At 41.1% G+C, this 23,701-nt stretch overlaps 1 protein-coding gene across 2 annotated transcripts in view; it reads left to right on the top strand.

Moving 5' to 3' along the window:
• Positions 1-22,463, top strand: part of Vldlr (very low density lipoprotein receptor) — a 35,288-nt gene extending 12,825 nt beyond the window's left edge. Inside the window, exons 3-20 of one of the 2 annotated variants that reach the window (XM_008841688.3) lie at positions 3,588-3,707; positions 7,662-7,784; positions 9,075-9,197; positions 10,870-11,241; positions 11,326-11,448; positions 11,534-11,656; positions 12,236-12,355; positions 12,458-12,583; positions 13,070-13,241; positions 13,818-14,036; positions 15,470-15,588; positions 16,774-16,913; positions 17,187-17,328; positions 18,495-18,641; positions 19,545-19,628; positions 19,993-20,073; positions 21,184-21,353; positions 21,823-22,463. In XM_008841688.3, the coding sequence (XP_008839910.1) occupies positions 3,588-3,707; positions 7,662-7,784; positions 9,075-9,197; positions 10,870-11,241; positions 11,326-11,448; positions 11,534-11,656; positions 12,236-12,355; positions 12,458-12,583; positions 13,070-13,241; positions 13,818-14,036; positions 15,470-15,588; positions 16,774-16,913; positions 17,187-17,328; positions 18,495-18,641; positions 19,545-19,628; positions 19,993-20,073; positions 21,184-21,353; positions 21,823-21,858 (2,540 nt within the window). In that variant the 3' untranslated portion in view covers positions 21,859-22,463. The remainder of the gene's footprint in view (positions 1-3,587; positions 3,708-7,661; positions 7,785-9,074; positions 9,198-10,869; positions 11,242-11,325; positions 11,449-11,533; positions 11,657-12,235; positions 12,356-12,457; positions 12,584-13,069; positions 13,242-13,817; positions 14,037-15,469; positions 15,589-16,773; positions 16,914-17,186; positions 17,329-18,494; positions 18,642-19,544; positions 19,629-19,992; positions 20,074-21,183; positions 21,354-21,822) is intronic. The other variant, XM_008841689.3, reaches the window with a different exon arrangement.
• Positions 22,464-23,701: the final 1,238 nt, after the last annotated feature.

The following is a 23,701-nucleotide window of genomic DNA, read 5'->3' as shown; positions in this document are numbered from 1 at the left end:
CCTGAATGCAGCTCACCTTGGCAGATGTCTCATGGCTCTGGCATCTCTGACATCTTGGGGTCTCTACCACAACTCATGTTTTACCTTTCATGCAATGGCCTGTTAGGGCCTCCTGCCGTCTCAAGGCCTTCACACAGGGACTCCCCTGCCACATTTTGCCTGGCCTCTGGTTCTCTGAAACATCAGAGGAAGAATCCACAATCCCTTAACTCTTGTGTCTTTTATGGCTCCAAAGCTAGTACCATGTGAATGGCACTGCCAAGTTTAGCTTCCAGCTTAGGATGGACCCTAGCCCCTTGGACCACATTAGCAGCAGCTTTTGGATATTGAAGTGATTGTTTTCTAAGAGCAAGCATACCCCCTTAGGCTTTTTCCTTTCACAAGTTGGAAGCTTAGATGAGTGGAGTGTTTCCCTGAGGATACCCTTCCCTTTGTTCCAGTGCACAGTAGGAGGCCTCTCCTTAATGGCACTGTTCTGCATAATGATTACAAACTCTTTTTTTTCCCAGTTCTCTTTTTCTCTCCAACCTGTACATTTTGTATTTCCTTTTCTGCCTCACTTGCTCTTTTTCATTGTGGATCAATATAACAGTTATCAGTAGTAACTATTCCATAGACCCAATGTTATTATGCTGTCTTGAAATTTCCCCCACCAAAGAAATTAGTCTACTACTTTTTAATTTAACCTCAGGCAAGTTTTTAGGACATGGACAGAAAATAGCCAGATTCTTTGCCAAAATATCATATAAATGGCATCTACCCAGTTGTTAAAGAGCCCTTGTTCTCCTCTGAAACCTCATGAGTCATGCCTCTACTTTCCACATTACTCTCAGTACTTCTGTTTTCTAGGCTCCTACTAGAAAGGCCTGTTAAGCTCTGCTTACAACATTCAACAGCCTTTTTAGTTTTTTCCACAGTCCTCAAAAAAAAAAAAAAAAAAAAAAAAAAAACCTGCTCAAATTCTTTACAGCACTACCCCATTCTTCTGGTACCAGCTTCTATATTATTTACTTTTTTGTTACTGTGATAAAATACCATGACCAAAATAATTTGTGAAAGAAAAGGTTTATTTTAGCTTATGGTTCCAGAGGGAGAGGCCATAATGGTGAGGAAGGCATATAGCCGGTAGCCAGAACAGGAACCTAAAAGATCACATTTCCATCCACACACAGAAAGCAGACAGATTGGATTCAAAGTAGGGCGAGGCTATATACTCTCAAAGCCTGGTCCCATTGGTGTATTTCCTCCATGAACACTGCACCTCCTAAAGGTTCCATAACCTCTCCAAACAGTGCCACCAACTGGAGAGTAATACATGAACCTATGGGGGATATTTTTCATTCAAACCACCACACAGGTCTCAGTCTCTAAGACAAGGAACAATTATTAAGCTTTCATTTCTGCCCTCTCCTTGCTGCCTTCCTAAAACTTTTCTCTTTGTTTGTGATAGGAGTGCTACCCTTGAATAATGCTGATAGATGTGGACAGGAAATGCTGTTAAAGGATTAAAGTTGCCTACATGAGGATGGTCACACACATGGTTTATATAAAAAATTGGTCCAAAAGTCATGTGATGGTCCTCATGACTCTGAACGAACGAGGTGATCTTGGTCATTTGCCCAAGATCACCATGCTGGCCATCATGTCCAAGTTTTTGGAAGTTAGAAAAAGGATTTATTACATTTATTTATTTATTTATTTTTGTGTGGTTTTGTACATGTGTGCCATGGCGTGGATGAGGAGGTCAGAAGATAATTTATGGGAGTTGGTTCTCTCCTTCCACCACGTAGGTCCCAGGGATAGAATACAGTTCTCAAGACTGGTAGCAAGCACTTCTTCCTGCTGAATCAACTCTTTGGTTCTAGAAGTAAAAAGGATTAAAGGGAAGGAAAATGAGTTTCCTGTCCTTTTAAAGATACAGCCATACACTGTTTAATGATAGAGATGTGTTCTCAGAGCCACCATGTTCAGCAGCTCATTGCTGCATTGCTTACACAAACTTAGTTGATTTAAACTGCTTCATACTTAGACTGTTTGGTCTAGCCTACTGATTGTAGGCTACTCACATATCCAGCATGATACCAGACTGAATATTATAGACAACTATAACACAGTGGTAAGTATGCATGTACCTAAACATATCTAAACATAGAAGAGGTACAACAAGAATATGGTTGAAAAAGATAAAAAGGCACTAAACATAAATGGAGTTTGCAGGACTAGACGTTGTTCTGGGTGAGCTAGTGAGTGAATGAATGCATGGGAAAGCCTAGGATATTAGTGTTACTTTAGAAACACTGCATACTTAAGTGACCCTTAGTTAAGAAAGTTTATAAAAGTGTTTCTCTGTCTTCAATAAGAAATTATTTCTTCAATAATAATGTGTGTGTGTGCATGTGTGTGTATGTGTGTTTGGGATCGAACCCAGGTTCCTTCTCTACCAGCCTAAGCTCTATCAGCCCTTACTATCACTCTTTTTACTTTAAAAATGATTGGTTTTATTATTGGGGTGGGAGCACACCTGGCACAGCACCAGTGAGTGTAGAGGCCAGAGGACAACTTTCAGGAGCCAGCTCCCTCCTTCCACCATGGGTTCCAGGGACTGAGCTCAAGTGGACAGCCTTGGCAACACATACGGTGGCCTGTCAAGCTAGCTCACTGGCCCCCTTTTAAAGCAGGCATAAACTCTTGTGATAACAATTTAAAACACATCTGTCTATCTGTACAAAAACACTTTCTTTATATGCTTATTCTCTAAGCTTTTTTCTGTTGGTCATTTACTTTAAACACTTATTTCTTAAGAATTAACATACAAGCATACACCTTCTCCTGGCCCCACATGGGGTTAGGCCCATCGGTATCACTATCTTCTACCTCTGCATCTTGCCCCATTGGACCGCCTCCGAGCACTAAAGCACATACAGCTATTCTCAATGACAAGGCCTTCTGAAATCCCTTCTGGAAGGAGGGGCCCTGAGGTTCTTCCTGGAGGAAGGCCTTTCTTCCTTCGTGCTTTTCAGAAATGTGTCCGTGCTAGTTTGCTTCTTTGTTGTTCTCTGTCAACGAGAACCTTTTGGAGTTAGGAGTCTATGTTTTCAAATGCATTCAGGAGCTGCTTGAAGTCTGTGAAAGCTTTGTCTAACCCCTTCACTGTTAATTTTCTCAGAGGTGGTTCTTCTTTTTCTTCTACAGTTTGCTTTACTTTGCTTTCTTCTGCCATGTGTTCCTTAGATGAGTGGAACTATTTAGTTCCATTACAATCTTATGGTCACTGTGGGACATCATTGCTGGCATATGACTGGATTTCTTAGAAGCTACATGAACTACTTCTGTTAGTGTTATAGCTGTGCCTCCCTGGGAGAAAGGTTGGAAATCTAGTGTCCAGTTTTAGTTTGTTGTCCAGTGAAAAAGTCTGTTACTGTCAATCCCTGCCCCAAACCCATCTAAGGCTGGCCCCTAGAAAGCTATAGCTTGGGGAGTCTGCAGCCATCCTTCTATAAGGGTCCTTAGCCATGTGCATAGGGGAACTTGAATCTCAAACCTGCACTTCTTTCCTGGCATCACTGAATGTTCCTTCTTCCTCCTAGGGAAAAAAGCCAAATGTGAATCCTCCCAATTCCAGTGTACAAATGGCCGCTGCATTACTCTGCTGTGGAAATGTGATGGAGATGAAGACTGTGTTGATGGCAGTGATGAAAAGAACTGTGGTAAGTAAAGACTTGGACAGGTCTCACTTGCCACCTCTTCTTACTTGGATTTATGTATTTTATCAAAATCTGCTGATGTTACTACAAATGTACTAAGATTCTGCAAATAAAATCCAGCCCAAAGAATTGCTTTGAATCAGTCCAAGAGGCCAAAATACTTGATTATTCTAAAGCATTAAGCAGAATGGAAGACATTCTCTTCCATCCAAAACGTAGATATGGCATCATTGATCGGACCCTATCGAAGATCACTGTGAGAAATGACTGTATCAAACCTATAACCTCATGTCATATATGCAGCTGAGAACTACATGTCAAGATCACATGGACCTGAAATGCATGCTGAAGCCTACTTTTGATCCCTTTGTTCTATATTATAAAAATCCTGAAGTAATGTTGTGTGTAAACATTAGTATGGTCATTTGCGTTTGGAAAGATGGTACATTGAGTGTTGGGTGTACCAGTGCATGCTACTTGTAATCCCAGCACTCAAGAACAGAAGCAGAAAGATCACAAGTTTGAGACCAGCTTGGTCTACATAGCAAGTTCCAGGCTGTCATGCTCTACAGGAGAACCTGTCTCAAAAGAAAAAAAGAAAAAAAACCATAAAGGATATTATAGCCACCTGTATATAATGACATGCAAGCTAGAAACAGAGAAGAAAATCAAAATTACCTGGGCTTTTTTGACTGCCATCTTTGTTATGCCTTTACTTGCTTCTTCACGCATTATCATTAAGATGTAAATGCCATGGCAGATGTTGTCCAGGTGTCTGTATCCAGGCAGCTGTATCCCAGGTATCTCCATACCAATGTGCTCCTCTGGAAGCTCCTCTGGAAGTACAAGTGTCTCCTGTAGAAAGCCCATTCCACAATTCTAGGGGAAAACTTATCTCCAGTCTCAGGTCCAAGAATAGTTTCCCGGTGCAACACTTTTCCATCATTTGCTTTTAATGCTAAGATTTTAGTCTGCTCCACAAAACATGGTGTTCTTGCTATTGCGAGGCTACCTAGAGAATATAGTTCTCTCAATACATATCTCACTAGGAGAACCTGACTTTTTTTTTTAATCTGTTCTCTGGATGTAAAGGCAATGCTATCTTTAAATCATGTACTGGACAAAAGTCATCACCTTGCCTATATTTATTCTCTCCCTGTGTTGGAAGTTTTCTATCACCTAACTCAGAAGAGACACCGGAATCATCAGGTGTGCTCGCTACGATGATAGCAACTATGATTTTATTTTCTTAAAATCCTTTCTTCATAAACTTGCTATACCAGCCATATGGTGGAAGGGTCTGGATGAGGGAAAGAGGTAGATGAACAGTACAGTGAATCAAGATCTCTTCAGGTGGGAAAAATTAAATACATGAATGGCAAGATTTGTTGCTGCCTCCCAGGTACGGAGGCAAACAAAGAAATAGAGGTACCACTCAAGAGTAGCCTTGATTGCTCATTTTGAAATGGAAAAGCTATACATTTGCTTAAAATGGCCCAACCCGCCTCTCAACCTTCTTGTCCAACCTTTGACATCCAATGTGATTATAATTTTCAGCAGGGCTCATTCTTTGAACTTGACAACTAGTGTAGTCAGCTTGAGTGTAGACCCATATGCCATGTGCTTCTATGGATCCCCTAAGTGTGTTGTTATTGATTTTCCTTCCCTGTGAAATATCTCAATTTCTATCAATGTGTGGCTCAAATATCTTTATTTTGCCGTACCAGTGTATACTCAGAATTGAAAGAAGAACCCTATAAAGACGTGTCCCTGTTTATCTTTGTTCAAACTCTTATTCTAGAGATGATCTTTCATATCATCATGGCATGTTCTACTTTGTAAAATTATGTGCTTTCTTTATGACTATTCCCCATTCCTTAATTTCAACTTACAAAGGCTATCACAGGTTGAACTGTAATAATGAACTTTGTAGCCTAGCCTCTGTCTCCACGTGGCTTAGGATAACATGGGCCTTGTGTGGGATTGCTATGTTAACACTGTATATTATGGTGATTTTAGAAACACGTGAATTTATGGGCCTTCTTTGGTTCCTAAACTACATAGTTCAAGGATATGAATAATCCCTTAGTACTGATCATAATTCATCAGCCCATATTGAGTGTTAGAAACTATCTGCTATCTCCCCAGTTTACAGACCAAACCATATTGGCCTAAGGATAAACTTCAGACTCTTGAGAGCTCTACCTAGCTTAACCCCTGACGTCAAGTGATCCCTTTTAAACTTTTAGCAAATTGTAGGCTTTAACTGATTTACGAACACAAAATGTTTATTAGAGAGGGATGTTTTAAAATGAAGTTCATAGTTATGGAAGCACAGGGTATGAGTGTCTGGCTGCTTTATTAAGACTCTTCCATTTTTGTGACTCTCATGGGTAGGGTGACCAAGCTGCCTGGTTTCTCTGTGTTTATTTTCCAGGTATAATTAAATGTGTTTTTGGACAACAAAGTCCACTGTAACCTTAAGTCTAGGAAAAATTCTTCCCACCCTAGGAAGAATTAGCAGAAGAATTGATACTTTGCCTCAGGCTGTTTGAATGGGAGCAGTAAGTTATGGAAATCAGCATTGGCAGCTTCAATAACTTTCAGCTGGTTGATGTTACACAAACCTTTGGCTAAAGGCCTAAAATCTTTCTGAATTCCAAGTGTGACCACTTGTTATAAGTGTTACCATTGTCTTTACGTTTTTTCCTAGTGGATGAGTTTCTCTGTTCCAGCAGACCAGTAAGAGTGACAATATTCAAATCTAGAGTTTTGTCTTCTCTGTCTCTACACTAAATGCATGTATTGTGAAGAAATGCCCCTAAAACAGAGTCTTAATTTACGTTGTTGTAACAACAACAACAAAAAAATAGAATGGGTGGCTTAATGGAAGTTTGTTTTTCAGGATTCTGGGTATTGGGAAGTTCCAAATCAAGGAGCTGACATATCCAGTGTCTGATAAGAGCCCTCTTTTTAGAATTTCAGGGCTGTCTCCTCACTATGTCCTCCTCTGTTGGAGGACAGAGAAAGAGAGGGCGGGGGAGAGAATGCAGCCATTCATGGTTTTTATAAGGGCATTAATACCACTTGTGAAGGTTCTAACCTTATGACATATTCACCCCCCAAAAGGCCTCTTCCTAGTATATTACCATAGGGATTTTAGCATGTGAAGGTTAGGAAGATACAAATATTCTCTCCATAGCAAATAGTGTCTCCTAAGGTCCAGTCATAGGATGCAGTGTTTTTCTGCTAAACTCTTTGTTTATGTTTGTCTCCTCTGAAGGTCATGATGAAGTCCGATTTTTTATATAATGGTGCTGAGAGGTGGTGGGGCAATAGCAGAGTGGTTAGGTCAGTGAAGAAGAGGAAATCCCTTCTCCCTGACCTGGTTTATTTGCTGGAGAGGATTGATTTATGAAGCAAGGCTGCCTCGTGGATGTTTGTCTTCTCCACATGTCGCCACTTGTCCTTCCTTTTTTCTAGAGTGCCATGGCACAGCACAAGGCCCTCACTGAAAGCTAAGGAGATGTTAGTGCCATCTTGAGCTGAAATAAGTTTCTTTCCTTTATGAATTGCCTACTCTCAAGTGTTCCATTATAGCAGCAGAAAATGGGCTTGGCCAAAGATACCTGGGAAGTGTGTGAATGTGTTGGAAGAAGTGTGTGATGTCAATATGGTAAACAAAAAGCCCATTTTAAGGTATGCCAGGGTTGTAAGACAATGGACAGCCTTTGTCTTTCCTTGAGTTCATTGTCTGTGAAATGAATAACTCCATCTTCTGAAACCTATGGGAAAAAAATGGTTTTCTAAAGTTTCCCTACATGTTGCAGTTGAGTGTCACTCAATTGATTCAGCATTGCTTTTACAGCAAAACATACCAAATTTTTTTTCTTCATATGAAAATTGGGGGCTTGGGTAAATGAATTCAATTTTAACCCTGAGAATAAACTCCTGTAGTAAAGAAGACGTGTGCTGAGTCAGACTTCGTGTGCAACAATGGCCAGTGTGTTCCCAACAGATGGCAGTGTGATGGGGATCCTGACTGTGAAGATGGTTCTGATGAGAGCCCAGAGCAGTGCCGTGAGTGTGACTTGACTTGATCTTTTTCAGGCTGTTCTGTGTCTCTGTTCTAAGTAATGTTTTATTGATTGCTTGTCATGAATCTTTCTTTGCCTGTTTTAAACTTGAGGCCAACTGACTTGAAGGTCAGTCAAGTTGCTCTATCTCCTTTACATAACATTCCCCCTAGTCGAACAAGACTGACATTCTCTTGGGTAGCTTCATCACTGAATACTTAAGACTGAAGCCAGCAGATTCAATTAAGAACTCCTTGACTAGGTGCATAGATTTCAAATGTTTGATAATAACAGAGCAGATGGTCACCTGATCCTGGAAGTTAAGTCAAGATGTGAAGGTTTCCCAAGGGCCACAAATAAGCTGACAAATGCACAGATTTTCAGATTATGAAAAAAATGCTATTGTTAAAAGTAAGATAATTAGTAATTGGATAATTTAGTGGGTTTTTATAGACAAACATATAGCCTAAAGTAGGGGTCACAGAGCTGCAAATTTATATCTCTGTTCATAGGCTGATATACAGGGAAAAGTCATGAGATTATAGAGGATGATGATTTGGGAATCAAACAAATTGGAATCATTTGAATGTTAAGATGGGGAAAAGTTTGAGGATCTATCACGGTAGAGATCTGACTCAGAAAAACAGGACTGACATGAACCAAATTTAGGTCTAGGATACGATTACAAAAGATAACCAAACGGAAACTTTTATTTTCTAGGAAAGAAGTGAAGAGAATAATTATAGCAGTGAGTTAGAGCCCCAAGCGTTCTAGACAGGAATTATAAAGATTTAGCCCCATGTGTTAGTGGATGATGACCTGGAAGCCAAGGATGAGGGCATGTTCCAGTTTTGTAAGATGTAAATCTAAAGGAAGTTATGAAGGAGGCCTAGAAAGGAATTTGCTCCACAGAAGGGTTCAGGCCCACCTGACTTCAAGGCACCCGGGATTGGGTGACAGTATCTGGTGTGCCCACTGATAGCCGCACATAAGTGATGGGCTAGGAGCAGGCTAGCCAATCAACTTAACTGTACCAAGTAAAACAAAAGCCAGAATTGAACACTGTGGAATCTTGAAGGAGTGACATGGTCAAAGTTCTCAAGTGCATTGCCAGGTGGCCTTAGTTGGCATGGCTTCTAAGGATGAAGCTGGCGAAGGATCTGGCTTCCACTAGTCAGTGTGCCCCGTGTATCCGACCACTGAGTCCCAGGTGTTGCACTTCCAGGCAGCACGGGAGCAGCAGCTTTGCACTGACCAGTTTGGAGGCTCTTTTGAGACTGTATGTCATCAACAGATATGAGAACATGCCGCATAAATGAAATGAGCTGTGGCGCCCATTCTACTCAGTGTATCCCAGTGTCCTGGAGATGTGATGGTGAAAATGATTGTGACAATGGAGAAGATGAAGAAAACTGTGGTAAGAAGATCAGTGTGGAGTGGCATATCCCAGAGACCCTTTTCCTCAAAGAAGGGTGGGCAAGGGATGCTAACTTAAGCATGAAGACACAGTTGCCTGAGTCACTTGTCAATGACTTCGCTGTCTGCTCAATACCTGTCCTTCCTAACCACACTAAAACTTCGAAAGACCTTTTCATGGCAATTGGCCATTGTCTGGTGTTTCTTTTAGTCAGACAGAAATAAGCATAAAAGTCATTTGGGTACTTTCATTTAGCATAGTACACTTAGCATAGCTCAGTAAGGCAAGAGCTGTGTAGGCTTGTCTCATAATTCACGAGCCTTCCTTAATTTGGCTCAATAAAACTAGAAGGTGATAGAGCCAGTAAACACATCCATAGGTTTAGTTGAAAGTAACTTCTTGGAATAAGTCACTTGAGTATAATATAAGCATTTTGTCCAGCTAGAGTCTACTGTAACCTTTCTAAACGTGGAACTGGCACAGAAGCATGACCTAACATGTTGCTAGCAAATGCGTAAAGAGAACTCTACGCAACCTTCCTCTCCCATTACAATTTCTGTCTCTCAATGCTCACTCTGGCTCCTATTTTTTCATGTTTATGTTCCGGGAAAACCTATAATAAAATGCTTCATGTTAAAGGTGAGGCCCTGAGAAAATCTGTAGGCTGAACAAACATTGCTTTAAGTGTTCTTTCAAGTTACCGCCCCTTCTAAGGGCTTCTAAAACAAGCAGCTCATAAATATAATGAGCCTGACCTCAGGCTGCAGTAGTGTGCAAGGGAGTTCAGGGCCCTTGCAAGTGAAACGCCACTGGTCTGGCATGTACAGGTTGCCTCCTAATGTCAACAACACTGCACCTAGTCCAATGAGTTTCCATGTTCAGTCATAGAACTGAGCTTTATGCATTGTCATGGTGAGCCCGGGAGCTGCCATGCAGTTCCCTTACAAATCTACACTTTGCTTCCCAAGAGAGTCGTGGTCTCCATTCCAATTGCTGCCAAATTGTGACCTTAATATGTTTGTCAGGAATTTAAGTCAAAATAAACTGGCTATATGACTACCCTGTCATCCATACTATATATGGTTACTAGATTGTGATTCTAACTCTAGCAATAACTTTAATAAAAAACTGAAAATGATTAAGACATTATTCCTAATGTTTGTTATGAAGGGCCAAAAAGGACTGAACCATGCAGAGTGTGGCATGTGGTTTCCTGCTTTTTGGTGATGGCGTCTCCCTATCCACTGCAGTACCTTGCCTATTCTAATGCCTATTCTTAGCTAGTGATGCAATCTGGCCTGACATGCAGTAGGTTGATTCAGGTATAATTCTGTCTCTGCCTTCCAAAACAAAATCCTTGGTACCAGCTTAAGCTGTGGATTACTGTCCCTTTAAGTGTCAGTTGCGGCTCTCATATCAAATTAGTTTCTAGCCTTCAACTGTTTTCTTGACCCTTTGTTTCTGCTCTTATTCATAGTATGGCTTCATATTTTTTATACTGTGAGACTGTTTTGTCATATTTAAGAAACTTGTTCTTGATATAATTGCACTATGGCTTTTAAGTTAGGAAGCAAAAATTAAAGGTTAAAGATCATTGTATTTGATTTGGGGACCACAGTTTGTTAAAAAAAAATGCTAATGCATTTTCAATGGGGCATCTTCTCTCTAACAGGCAACATAACATGTAGTGCTGATGAGTTCACTTGCTCCAATGGCCGCTGCATCTCTAGGAACTTTGTGTGCAATGGCCAGAATGACTGTAATGATGGCAGTGATGAGCAGGACTGTGCCCCACCAACCTGCAGTGCCCATGAGTTCCAGTGCAGCACATCCTCCTGCATCCCCATCAGCTGGGTATGTGATGACGATGCAGACTGCTCTGACCAGTCAGATGAGTCCCTTGAACAGTGTGGCCGCCAACCAGTGATACACACCAAGTGCCCAGCCAGCGAGATCCAGTGTGGTTCTGGGGAATGCATTCATAAAAAGTGGCGATGTGATGGGGACCCTGACTGCAAGGACGGTAGCGATGAGGTCAACTGCCGTAAGTAACTTTCCAGTTCTCATCCATGTATCATTTGGGAACCATTTGACTGGCCTCATTCAATCATGTTACCTCCTTTTGTAGCTTCTAGAACCTGCAGACCTGACCAGTTTGAATGTGAGGATGGCAGCTGCATCCATGGCAGCAGACAGTGCAATGGCATCCGAGACTGTGTTGACGGCTCCGACGAAGTCAACTGCAAAAACGGTGAGTGTCTCTCCACAGCGGTTAGGACACTGGTTGCTCTGATCAGACCAGCAATGGAATCTTTCTTCTGTGTTTCATCTTATAGTCAATCAGTGCTTGGGCCCCGGAAAGTTCAAGTGCAGAAGTGGGGAATGCATAGATATCAGCAAAGTGTGTGACCAGGAGCAGGACTGCAGAGACTGGAGTGATGAGCCCCTGAAAGAATGCCGTAAGTGAGGGGCTTGTCTGAGGCCAGACTGGGACATGATGGGTTTCAGCATCCCACCATAGCTAAGCTATTTGCACCTTGTTTAATGCCCCATTGAACTCAGAATGAACTCAAATATCATTGTTAAGCCTGAAAATAAATTTTATGAATTAAAATTCTAGCCAGAGACAAACTAGTTCATGGTTTAGGAATGCCTTAAGATAACTGATAACAATAGAGAAATGAGTTAAAACTTGCCATCCACCCTGAGATTCAAATCTACAGAACAAATAATCAAGTCTTAGAAAAACCATGCATTTGACTAAGCCAAGTAACCATCACAAATAGTCTGGATTTTAAATGTGATTAAGACAAATATCAATTATCTGTCATACTCATGAATTCAGTGAGTTACAAAAGAAGACATGAAGTTGGGAGAGGGCCCTATGTATGGATCTGCAGAGAGCTGGCTGGGGGCTGGGGAGTGGGTGTGATCAAAATACATTAGGGACATGTGTGAAATTCTTAAAGAGTAAAATTTAAAGATTATATTAGAAACAAAGAATAAGCTGTCAGGTGACTGTTACATTTTTATTCCAGATATCAATGAATGCTTGGTAAACAACGGTGGCTGTTCCCACATCTGCAAAGACCTAGTTATAGGCTATGAATGTGACTGTGCAGCTGGGTTTGAACTGATAGATAGGAAAACCTGTGGAGGTGAGCTGAAGCGAAGAGCTTAGCCCCTGGGGGATGGGCAAGGGCAAGGAGACACCTCATAAGGTAGAGGTATAGCAAGACTAATTCTAATTTCCCTCCTAGATATTGATGAATGCCAAAACCCAGGAATCTGCAGTCAAATTTGTATCAACTTAAAAGGCGGTTACAAGTGTGAATGTAGTCGTGGCTATCAAATGGATCTTGCCACTGGCGTGTGCAAGGCAGTAGGTAAATGGACTTGGGCTGGTGTTGCTCTGGTACCTTTGTGAGTAAGTGCTTATAAAAGGTACAGCTGGTGCCTGAAACAGTCAACCTAAGTATAAATTTAAGTCACACTCTGGAACAATGCTACTAAACTCCTAGTTCAGCAGGATAGGTTAAAGCAGACCATCTTCCCACGCATCTGCCTCGGTCCTTCCTTTTACTTATAATACCATGAATGCTGACCATTTGCTTCCTTTCTGCTCCTAAAACTGAGAACAATTAAAATAAATGACTTGTTTATTAGCCACCCTACTGTTGAATGCTGTAACTCCCAGACTGCCTTCCTAATCAGGGTGGACATACTTACAGGTCCCAGGGGCTAGAACTCCAGGCCAGGTACTACTGAGGTATTCAGCAATATCTTTATAAGCGCTCCTCTTTGGAGAGAAGGTGACTTAGAAAGACCTTGCCTTATAACAAAACTAAATCAACTTGGTTCATGCCTTGTAGGCAAAGAGCCAAGTCTGATCTTCACTAATCGAAGAGACATCAGGAAGATTGGCCTAGAGAGGAAAGAATATATCCAACTTGTTGAACAACTAAGAAACACGGTGGCTCTTGATGCTGACATTGCAGCTCAGAAGCTATTTTGGGCTGATCTAAGCCAAAAGGCCATCTTCAGGTAACTTTCAGTTCCACTCCTGATGTCTGCACATGTCACTGTCACTGGGCCCATGGGAAGGACTGGAGGGTGCTTTTCTTGGTCTCCAGCTCTAATCTAGTTCATTGGGAGGATTAAGTCCAGCATTAGGTCTTTAGCTATTAAATTACCAACAACTGCTCATTAGGAACTAGCCTTGTCCATGAAGTAAAAGGTAACTATGGCTGCAAGACGACATCTTAATTCACCATAATGTCTCCCCGTCTTCTAGAGTTAAGTGTGAACTGTTAGTGAATAGAGATGGTAGTAACATCCTTTTCTTAGTGGAAACTATAGGCCCCGGATGATGGCTTCTGAAGCAAATGTTTCACTTAGAATTTTGTTGGATTTGTATATAGGACCCATCTCCACAGCTAGATAAACTAGAGTATTGCAGTTTTGCATTCCTAAGCAACATGGCTGAATAATTTGAGTAGTGACCTATGTTCTCAGAATTCTTTCTGAGTAAAGTCCTTGACCATTTTATAAGCAGAAAGTCCATTCTCCAGGCTCCATTGGTGACAACTCTTAAATTTCTTGTGACCTATTCTGTTTCAGTGCCTCAATTGATGACAAGGTTGGTAGACATTTTAAAATGATCGACAATGTCTATAATCCTGCAGCCATTGCTGTTGATTGGGTGTACAAGACCATCTACTGGACTGATGCGGCTTCTAAGACTATTTCAGTAGCTACCCTAGATGGAACCAAGAGGAAGTTCCTGTTTAATTCTGACTTGCGAGAGCCTGCCTCCATAGCCGTGGACCCGTTGTCTGGGTTTGTATTCTGTTTTCCATCACAGCCTCGTGGGTGCTATTTGCCTGGACCAGGGGCTTCTCTTGTGCATACCAAGAGTTGTCAGCAACAGAATTATCCAGTTCAAGATGTCAGTGACTGCTCATGGCCCAGCCTCTCCCACTTTTCCTCCTCCCCCTCCTGCTAGTTCCTTTTCTTCCCCAATCTCATGTCACATTTATATAATTATGCGTATTATTTTATGTGTTCATATAGGATATACACATGAGAGATCGGATGTGGTATTTGTCTTTGGGAGGCCTTACTGATGACCTCCTGTTGCATCTATTTTTCTGAAAAATGACATCATTTCCTTCTTCTTTATGGCTAGATAAAACTCCATTGTGTACATGATAAACTTCAGTGAAAATGTCTTTTTGAAACCAATCACTATGTACAATAAATACACGCTAGTAAAAGAAAAAGATGTGAGCAGCCAGTGTGGGGCAAACCCCTGTGTGTGCTGGGTTCTCCCTGCCTCACTCCTGCTTGTCCAACAGCTTACAAACCTCATCAAAACAATGCTTTGGATTTCATGTATTATATACACCCAAAGCTCTGAATCCTTTGCCCACCCAGCTCCTACACAAGTGATTTTTGTTTGTTTTTTGTTTTTTTATTTTTTTTTTGCCTGGACAGTTTGCTTGGTTAGACCTTTGTAGAAACACTTTTCTGAGGGGATTTCCCTACATTGTCACCAAGTAACATAGGTAGGCAGCTTAGCACTGTTGGCTCCTTTGAAGTATTGTTAGAACAAAATCTTCCAGCTACTGCTATAAAACTTAAAATGCTTCCTTCACTCCCCTGAAAGGATTTACCTTTGAAAAAGAAATGTGGGCTGGAGAGAAGGCTCAGTGGTTAAGAGCACAGAACTGGCTAGTCTTACAGAAGAACCAGGTGTGAATCCCAACACCTACATGGCAGCTAACAACCGTCTATAACTCTAGTTCCAGGGGATCCAATACTCTGTCTGTCCTCCGTGGGCACTGCATGACATGGATGCTCTTATACACTCATATCCATAAAATAAAAACAAATCAAAAAATTTTAAATCAAAATAAATTTTTAAATTTTTTCAAAAACTAAAAGGAAATGTAGAACTGTGTGATATTAAATATCAGACTGACACAGAATAATAATGAGCTGGGAAATTTTTTTTTCTGTAGTTCCAAAGCGTGAACTCAGAGAGGGCTTTACTCATAGTAGGCCAAGAGCTCTACCACAGCTGTACCCCCAGACCTTGTAAATGCATAAATTTCATATGCCCAAAACATTATTCGAGCCTGACGTGTTACTGTTTATCTCAAGAGCCTCGATCTGAAGAGTTTTCTGTTTACTTTTTAAGCTTTTATTTAAAACTACAACTTTATTTCTTCTAAACCACTAAGGCATATTTCTGATTTAATTCTTTCCAGCTTCGTTTACTGGTCAGATTGGGGTGAACCAGCTAAAATAGAAAAAGCAGGGATGAATGGATTTGATAGACGTCCACTGGTGACCACGGACATCCAGTGGCCTAATGGAATCACCCTTGGTATGTATGTTCTTCCTTCTTGTTCTCCAATTCTGCCGTCTTCATGCTGTTTCCACAGACGGCCACTGTAAATTTGAGATGGCTTTCCTGGTTTCTTCTATAGCAGAAACTTTGGGTGAGAGTGGCTGAACAACGTGATGAACTTAACAAATCCTAGGTGCTGGAATGATGAGCTTGTCATCTGCTTGGTCTAATGTGTAACACACACTCAGTGACTCTTGGGTGTTTGGGATTCTTATAAGGAATACTCAGGCCCAGGTGCTTTAGCATTTCCTGAATGGTGGCTTGCAGCTGTTTCCCTCTGGCTTCTCTGCGGAGAACTGCAAAATTCAAGCCTCTTTTAACACTTTCTATAATGTATCTTATACGTTATATACAAAATCAATGTCTTTTGGGAATTGATATATAATGTATCATGTATGTTATATACCAAATCAATGCCTTTGGGGAATTTTAGGTACCCCCATTAGTTCCCCAAAGTGAATGCAGATGCAGATTCTATATGTTGCTTCACAAGTTTTTTGTTGGTTTGTTGGTTGATTTTTATGTGTATGAGTGTATTGCCTGCATGTATGTGAGTGTACTATGACATGCAAGGCCGTGGAGGTCAGAAAAAGGCATCAGATTCCCTGCAACTGGAGTTAAGGACGGTTCATAGCTGCCATGTGGATGCTGGGAATCGAACCTGAGTCCTCCGCAAGAGCAGTCAGTGCTCTTAACCACTGAGTCATCTCTCCAGCCCTTCCACAAGTTTTATGGAGACCCCATTAAGAACCCCTGATGGAGGGGCTGGAGAGATGAGTCATTGGTTAGAAGCACTGCTTGCTCTTCAGGAAGACCCAGGTTTGGTTCTCAGCACCCACATGGCAGCTAACACCTGCCCTTAATGCCAGTTCCAGGGGATCTGATACCCTCTTCTGGCCTCCATGTGCATTACATGCACATGGTGCAGTTATATACGTGCAGGCAAAAACCATTTTTATACATAAAATAAAAATAAATACAGACTTTTAAAAAGAACCCAGGAACGAACCCATATAAACACGACTAACTTCTTTTATTTAACAAAACAAAAGAAACAAACAAACAAACAAACAAAAAACCCTGTTAAACCATGAAATAGAATATTTTCAGTGGAAGCCAGAGCAGCAACGGCTCATACAATGTCAATCTTTTCCTGCGTAGACCTTATCAAAAGCCGCCTCTACTGGCTGGATTCCAAGCTGCACATGCTGTCTAGTGTGGACTTAAATGGCCAAGATCGTAGGATAGTGCTAAAGTCTCTGGAGTTCCTGGCTCATCCTCTTGCACTCACAATATTTGAGGTAAGACATGTGCCTCGTATCTAAGTGAATGCCTTGGGAACAAGCATGTGGGAAGAGAAAGGAGCAGTGGACAGCCGAAAACTGTTTTTGCTTAAATCCTGGTACACCTTGACTCTATGTACTCCATGTGCTTCTCCAACGCTTTACTTCCAGTGTCCCAGAGAATCATTGAGTAACCTTAGTCCATTAAATGGCCAGTAAATCTGGATAACCTTGTGTTTTAATATGTGATAATCCTGAGTATACATGCTAATTATACGGACTCTGTTTTAGGATCGTGTCTACTGGATAGATGGGGAAAATGAAGCAGTGTATGGTGCGAATAAGTTCACTGGGTCAGAGCTGGCTACTCTAGTCAACAACCTCAATGATGCCCAAGACATCATTATCTACCATGAACTCGTTCAGCCAGCAGGTAATGTAAAGAACAGTCCTTAATGCCCTTTAAGGAGTAATGTGATCCAGAGAGTGCCTCCTACTGGGAGTCAATAGCTCGTCAGCAGCTCAACTTTCTTTTGAATGGAACTTTTGTTCTTGAACCCTTGGCCAAACTTCACAGTTAATGTGTGGTATCTCATTTCTGCCACCTTAAGAGAAATAGCTTCTGAGTCAGCCCTTGGCTTTTTCCAACCCTCAGTGACAGAGCTTTCTTTCTGTTTCTTCTGTATCCTTTTGCTAGGTCTGTTCCACCAGCTTCCACAGTAACCTTTGGGTCAAAGATGTCCCCTATGATTAGTTTTCTATGTTTGCTGTAGCAGAGTACTATAAATTGGGTGCTTTTGGCTTTATCTTGACTTCCTCTTACAAAGTAAATGGGAACTCAGCCACAGGGAGGTAGGACAGAAATAACAGAAATCTCCCAATTGTGGAAACTAAAAGTCCAAAGTCAAGGTGTTGGTAAGTTGGTTCGTTTTTGAGTACTTGAAAGAAGGCTATGTCCCTGGCCTCTGTCCTTGGCTTGAAGAGGGCCATCTCTAGTGAATATATCTATTCACATCTTCAACACATGCTTGTGCTCAAATTTCCTCTTCTAGGAACACCTGATATTTGGGGTTAAGACCTACCCTAATGATCTCATTTAATTGATTACCTCTGTCAATCCCCTGTCTGTAAATAAGGCCACATTCTAAGATACTGTAATCAGAACTTCAACACACAAATTTTATGGGGGGACAGAATTTACTCTGTATACCTTCTCTCCCCCATGACACATCTTATACAGGACTTTGTAAATCCTTAAACATATCTGGTTATATTTTCTCCCACCCTGAATGCCAGCGGATCTATCTAATGAGATCCTCACCTCCCTGTGGCTGAGTTCCCTTCTACTTTGTAGGAACAAGTCAAAACAAAGCCAGGAGAATGTGACTTGTCTCCTTCTGGGCCTTCACTCTAAGACTTGAACAATCAGTGCATGCTTCCAGTACCTTGACACCTGCTCTTCATCAATGTTAGTCTCGCTTGAAGATTCGATAGAGTAGACATGTTCAGGCTCCATGGAGACCAAAAAAAAAAAAAAAAGGTTTATATATCAGAGACACTGCAATGCTTATTTTAAAGGACAATTTTCTTTCTGACTAGGTAAAAATTGGTGTGAAGAAGATATGGAGAATGGAGGATGTGCATACCTCTGCCTGCCAGCACCACAGGTTAATGATCACTCTCCAAAATACACCTGTTCCTGTCCCAATGGATACAATCTAGAGGAAAATGGGCGAGAGTGTCAAAGTAAGGCTTTCGGCATTTCAACTACAAGCATGACATACTACAGGGAATATAAGAGACCAGCTACAAAAACTTGCTGGGGTTTTAGAAATTTTATTGTAGCTAACTCTTGAAATTGATTTCAGAACATTGGGTGCTACTGTTGCATGGCAGGCGTTCACATCAATACTTGAGAGCTGGCTTGTAACCCATTTAAAATTAGATGAGTTTATAGGTGACTAAAGTGTCAATGCACCAAATAGTAATTTCTACCCACTGCCCTATAACAACACTGAGCCAGCCAGTTTGCAGGTAATTAAACAGTCAATGTTTCCTTCCATAGTGGTAGACTGAATACGCTGAAGATGTTTAAGGAAGGAGGCTGTGGTTATAGGACACTTACTGGCCTCAGTGGGTGACACTAGTTTAAACTCAGACTTAACTGACTTTTAAAATCTTCTGTTCCTAGCTTTTGATTAAGCAGAAAACTGAGCTTATCCATTGTGTGCAAGGAGCTCACACAGTAAGGTTTTCATTAGCTTAATGGGTCATAACAAGCACTTGCTTCGTTTACTGAGAAAGTAGTTGCAAGACAACTTAACCTGGTGTGCCTGGTATGCCAAGTTGTCTTGAGAACATCTGTCCTAAGTTTCAGGAGCCTGGGACGCTGCTGAGGGGGATTATATGTGTGGATGTGCATCTTTCTGAGTTACCAAGGACACTGCTGACTGCTCTGCCCAAAGATCACATACTTCTGTTTCTGCATGAAGCCTGCTATTTCAGACATATCCACTTTGTGACTTACTTTGCAGTGGGTTGTCTCTTTCACCTGGTGTTAAAATAGCCATTCGCATGGCTTGTCTGGACTACACAGCTGGCCGCTCGGGAACCTTGGACTTAACCAGGTTCTTGGTTTTTATGATCCAGGTACTACAACTACTGTGGCTTACAGTGAGACAAAAGATACCAGCACAACAGAAATTCTACCAACTAGTGGACTGGTTCCTGGAGGTATTGGGTCCAGTACTGCAAACTGTTAATCTCAACTAACAGCCACATTCTTTGTAGCTTAAATAATTAATGCAGCCTTTAACTACTAGTTCTGCCCCAATTGGCTACTTGTGCTTAAACTCCAAAGATTTAGAACCTGCATATCCTGGATTTCCATGACATATTTAAGGTTTCTCTTATACAACTGTTATCAAAATGGCCATGTAATGCAAATAATTTGAAGCCAGAGTTGTTCTGGTATATAATTTTAGCGAATGTTGAAGATTAATATTATGTATAAAAGTGTGAGACTCTCTGCCTGATGGGTAAATTTCTAAATCTGAAATCAGATCCTTACAGAGTGATTCCTTTCATGTTCTTGTAGGGATCAATGTGACCACAGCAGTGTCAGAGGTCAGTGTTCCCCCAAAAGGGACTTCAGCTGCCTGGGCAATCCTTCCTCTCTGTAAGTAAATGGTGACATTTCTAGTAAATGGTGACACTTCTAGTCCATTGCCAGTTGCCTTCTTGTGACCTGTTATGCTGTCATAGCACATGTAACACTGAATTGCACTCTCCCTCATTCACCTAATATACCCAAAGTCAAACCTTCTCTTCAGTGGTATCCTTCCTATGGTAATGGGCACTAGTGAATATCATAAATTACCTGAAAGGTGCTTATCGTGTTTTATGTTGGACTTGTTAGCTTTGCTTACCCCCACTTAGAGGAAGTCCCTTTAACAAGAGTTTTGCTCTATTCCCCTTTGAAATGTATATAATGATTCACACAGAGAAGAAGTATAAATGCTCAAAAAGCTTTCTGGAGTGTTTGTTTTGTTTTTTACCTAGATTACTGGTCTACCTAACACACCAGGACCCCTTGAATAGCTCTCTAGAAGCTTCTGTTGGCCTAGGGGGTGAGGCCTGGGACTCTACACTTGCCTAGATGTATAAAGCTCCAAAGCTTTCTATATTTGTTTGTTTGTTTGTTTGTTCATTTGTTTGAAACAGGGTCTCCCTGTAGTCCCAGCTGGCCTGGAATTTGCTATGTAGATCAGGCTGACCTGAGCTCACAGAGATCCACCTGGCTCTGCCTCCCAAGTGCTGGGATTAAAGGAGTGTGCCACTACACCCAGCAAGCCATAGGATTTATAGAGGGTGAATTAAAAGTAGTTAAGGATTTTCAAATTCAAAGAAAAGGATCTAAAAACCATTCTCAGATATGTGAATTGGAGGGTGCTTTGATGGCTCTCTTCACCTAGATTACTGGTCTACCTAACACACCAGGACCCCTTGAATAGCTCTCTAGAAGCTTCTGTAATTTTCACGCAATAGGCCTAAGGGTAAGGCCTGGGACTCTACATAGGCCTAGATGTGTAAAGCTCCAGTACAAAGATCAACACAGCCACTGGGCTGAACTCATTGCAAGCTTGTGACTCCTTGTATTCCAACCTCAAGTTATACAAGCTCCCTAAAACATGGAACTTTTACTAATGTAAATTACCATGGATCCCTGAGCATTACCACCTTTTATGTTCTGAAACTAGAGTTCACTTAGTCACCTCTGACTTTTCAGTGCTATTAGTGATGGCAACAGTAGGTGGATACTTGACGTGGAGGAATTGGCAGCACAAGAACATGAAAAGCATGAATTTTGACAATCCTGTGTACTTGAAGACCACTGAAGAGGACCTCTCAATAGACATTGGTAGACACAGTGCCTCTGTCGGACACACATATCCAGCAGTAAGTCACATTCTTTTTCTTCTCTTTCTCTCTACCAACTAGGTATAGCTTAAGTCTTCTGGTCTGGGGAATACATTGCGGGTAGGAGAAGAGGGTAGATTTTGGAGATTTTGCATATACATAAAATCTGAACACAAAATCCATTTGTTTCATGTATTCTTGTATACATAGTCTAAAGGTGACTTTATACAATATTTTAATGCTTGTTCATTTTGACTGCAACCTGTAATATAAGGTCATGGTTAGAATTTCCTATTTAATGTCATGATAGCTCTTAGAGAATTTCAGATGCTGAAACACTTTGGGTTCCAGAGTTTTGGATTAGGGGCATGAATATAACTTGTGTATCATCTGACTTACAACTATTTGGGTCTTTGAATGACCAACTCAAAAGCAAAGTCCATTTTAGAGAGTTGACATCAATGACTGAATGGTCACCAAGCTCACCTATCCTTTTTCTTGTCTGCAGATATCAGTTGTAAGCACAGATGATGATCTAGCTTGACTCCTGAGGCAAGTTTCGACCTATCAGGTCTAAGCCAATAATACTGACTCCGGAATGGTAACCAAGCCAGCGCTGAAGTCTCTATCTTCCTCCATCTGGAAGAACATCAAGATATCTTTGCGTGGATCAAGCTTGTGTACTTGACCATTTTTATATTACTTTTGTAAATATTCTTGTCCAATTTTACTTCAGCCTTGGATGTGGTTACCAAGTGTCTGTAACCCTTGAATTCTAGACAGTATTGCCATCTCTGGCCAAATATGCACTTTCCCTAGAAAGCCATATTCCAGCAATGAACCTTGTGCTATAGTGAATCCTACCTGTACATATACTGTATAGGCCACCTGTAAATATCCCAGAGAACAATCACTATTCTTAAGCACTTTGAAAATATTTCTATGTAAATTATTGTAAACTTTTTCAATGGTTGGGACAATGGCAATAGGATAAAACGGGTTACTAAGATGAAATTGCCAAAAAAATTTGTAAACTAATTTTGTACGTATGAATGAAATCTTTGGCCTCAATGGAGGTTTGCAAAGACTGAATGTTCAAACTACTGTACATTTTTTTCAAGTGCTAAAAAATTAAACCAAGCAGCTTAACCATGGTTTTGCCTATTCCTCTAAGATGAACCGCAGTGAACAGCTTGTGTAGCACCTAATGTTATAGACATCTGAGCTACAGCTCTTGATGTTGTATAATTAAGTCCAGAATTGGGCTACTGTCTCTTGCAATCAAGTACTAAAGAATGAGGAACCAGTTAGCATTTGTTCCCCAAGTCTATCTTTCATCCTTCTTCGTTTCTATTCTTCCTTCCTTCCTTCCTTCCTTCCTTCCTTCCTTCCTTCCTTCCTTCCTTCCTTCTCCTCCTTCTTTTCTTCTTTGACTGACCTCGAGCTTGCTCTGCTCCTGCCTCAGCCTCCCAACAGCTGGGATTACCTGTTTGTACCACCACACCCATCCAAATATGTCTTACTTTCTAAAGGAAGCTATCATTGTCTCTGCCCAGAATTCCTTTTGCTCACAGAAGAGTTCATTTTCTTGGTTGTTTTGTGATGATCTAACACATGCTAAGATGCCTACGTGTTCTCATGCCTTATTGTCCATGTTCTGTCATTATATGTAGGCCAATGGCAAGTGCCTTCTAAGGCAGGGAAAGGCCTTTCTTCTTATAAATGACTGGCCTGTCATACCATGAAGATGATTAGGAAAGATAATAAGCAGCTCAGGATGATTAGGAAAGATAACAAGCAGCTCAGGATGATTAGGAAAGATAACAAGCAGCTCAGAATGTCCCAGGAACAGTAGCCTCTGCTGCTAGGAACTAGACAGCAGTACAAATTTGTAGGCTCTACCCTAGAACTACTTAATCAGAAATCCTGGTAACAGGGTCCAGAAAACAAAGTTTTCACAAACCCTTCAGGTATATGTACCTTAAAGTTTGAAAAGCACTGTTCTAATGTGATTTCATGGAGAATATAATTGTAATGTCTTCAGAATTGCCAGCCTGGTAGCACAGGACATATTCCTTCTAGGAGAAATTTCTGGAGTTATGAGCATGAACAGATAAGGAGTTTGAGGAGAAGAAAAATGGTACTGTGGCAAGGGGAGAATTCTGTGAGTTTCTCATGGAGTCGGCCACCACCTCTTTACTGAGAAGTTTCAAGATACTTGGAAGCAAAAGAAGATGCAAGGCTTAAAGCACAAACAAGATGCTCTAAATCCTGCAGTTGACTGCAGAAGATGTGGTTCCTCTGTGATGGAATGACTGACCTAGCAGCAAAAGGATGAACAGAGATTCTTCAACTAGCTGAATGGATTAGTGATGATTCATTTCCCT

The sequence above is a fragment of the Nannospalax galili genome, unplaced genomic scaffold (genome assembly GCF_000622305.1).
Source record: "Nannospalax galili isolate Female #2095 unplaced genomic scaffold, S.galili_v1.0 scaffold241, whole genome shotgun sequence".
NCBI classification, from domain to species: domain Eukaryota; kingdom Metazoa; phylum Chordata; class Mammalia; order Rodentia; family Spalacidae; genus Nannospalax; species Nannospalax galili.
Note: the sequence above shows the minus strand (reverse complement) of the source record. Positions and strands in the feature narration are given on the sequence as shown.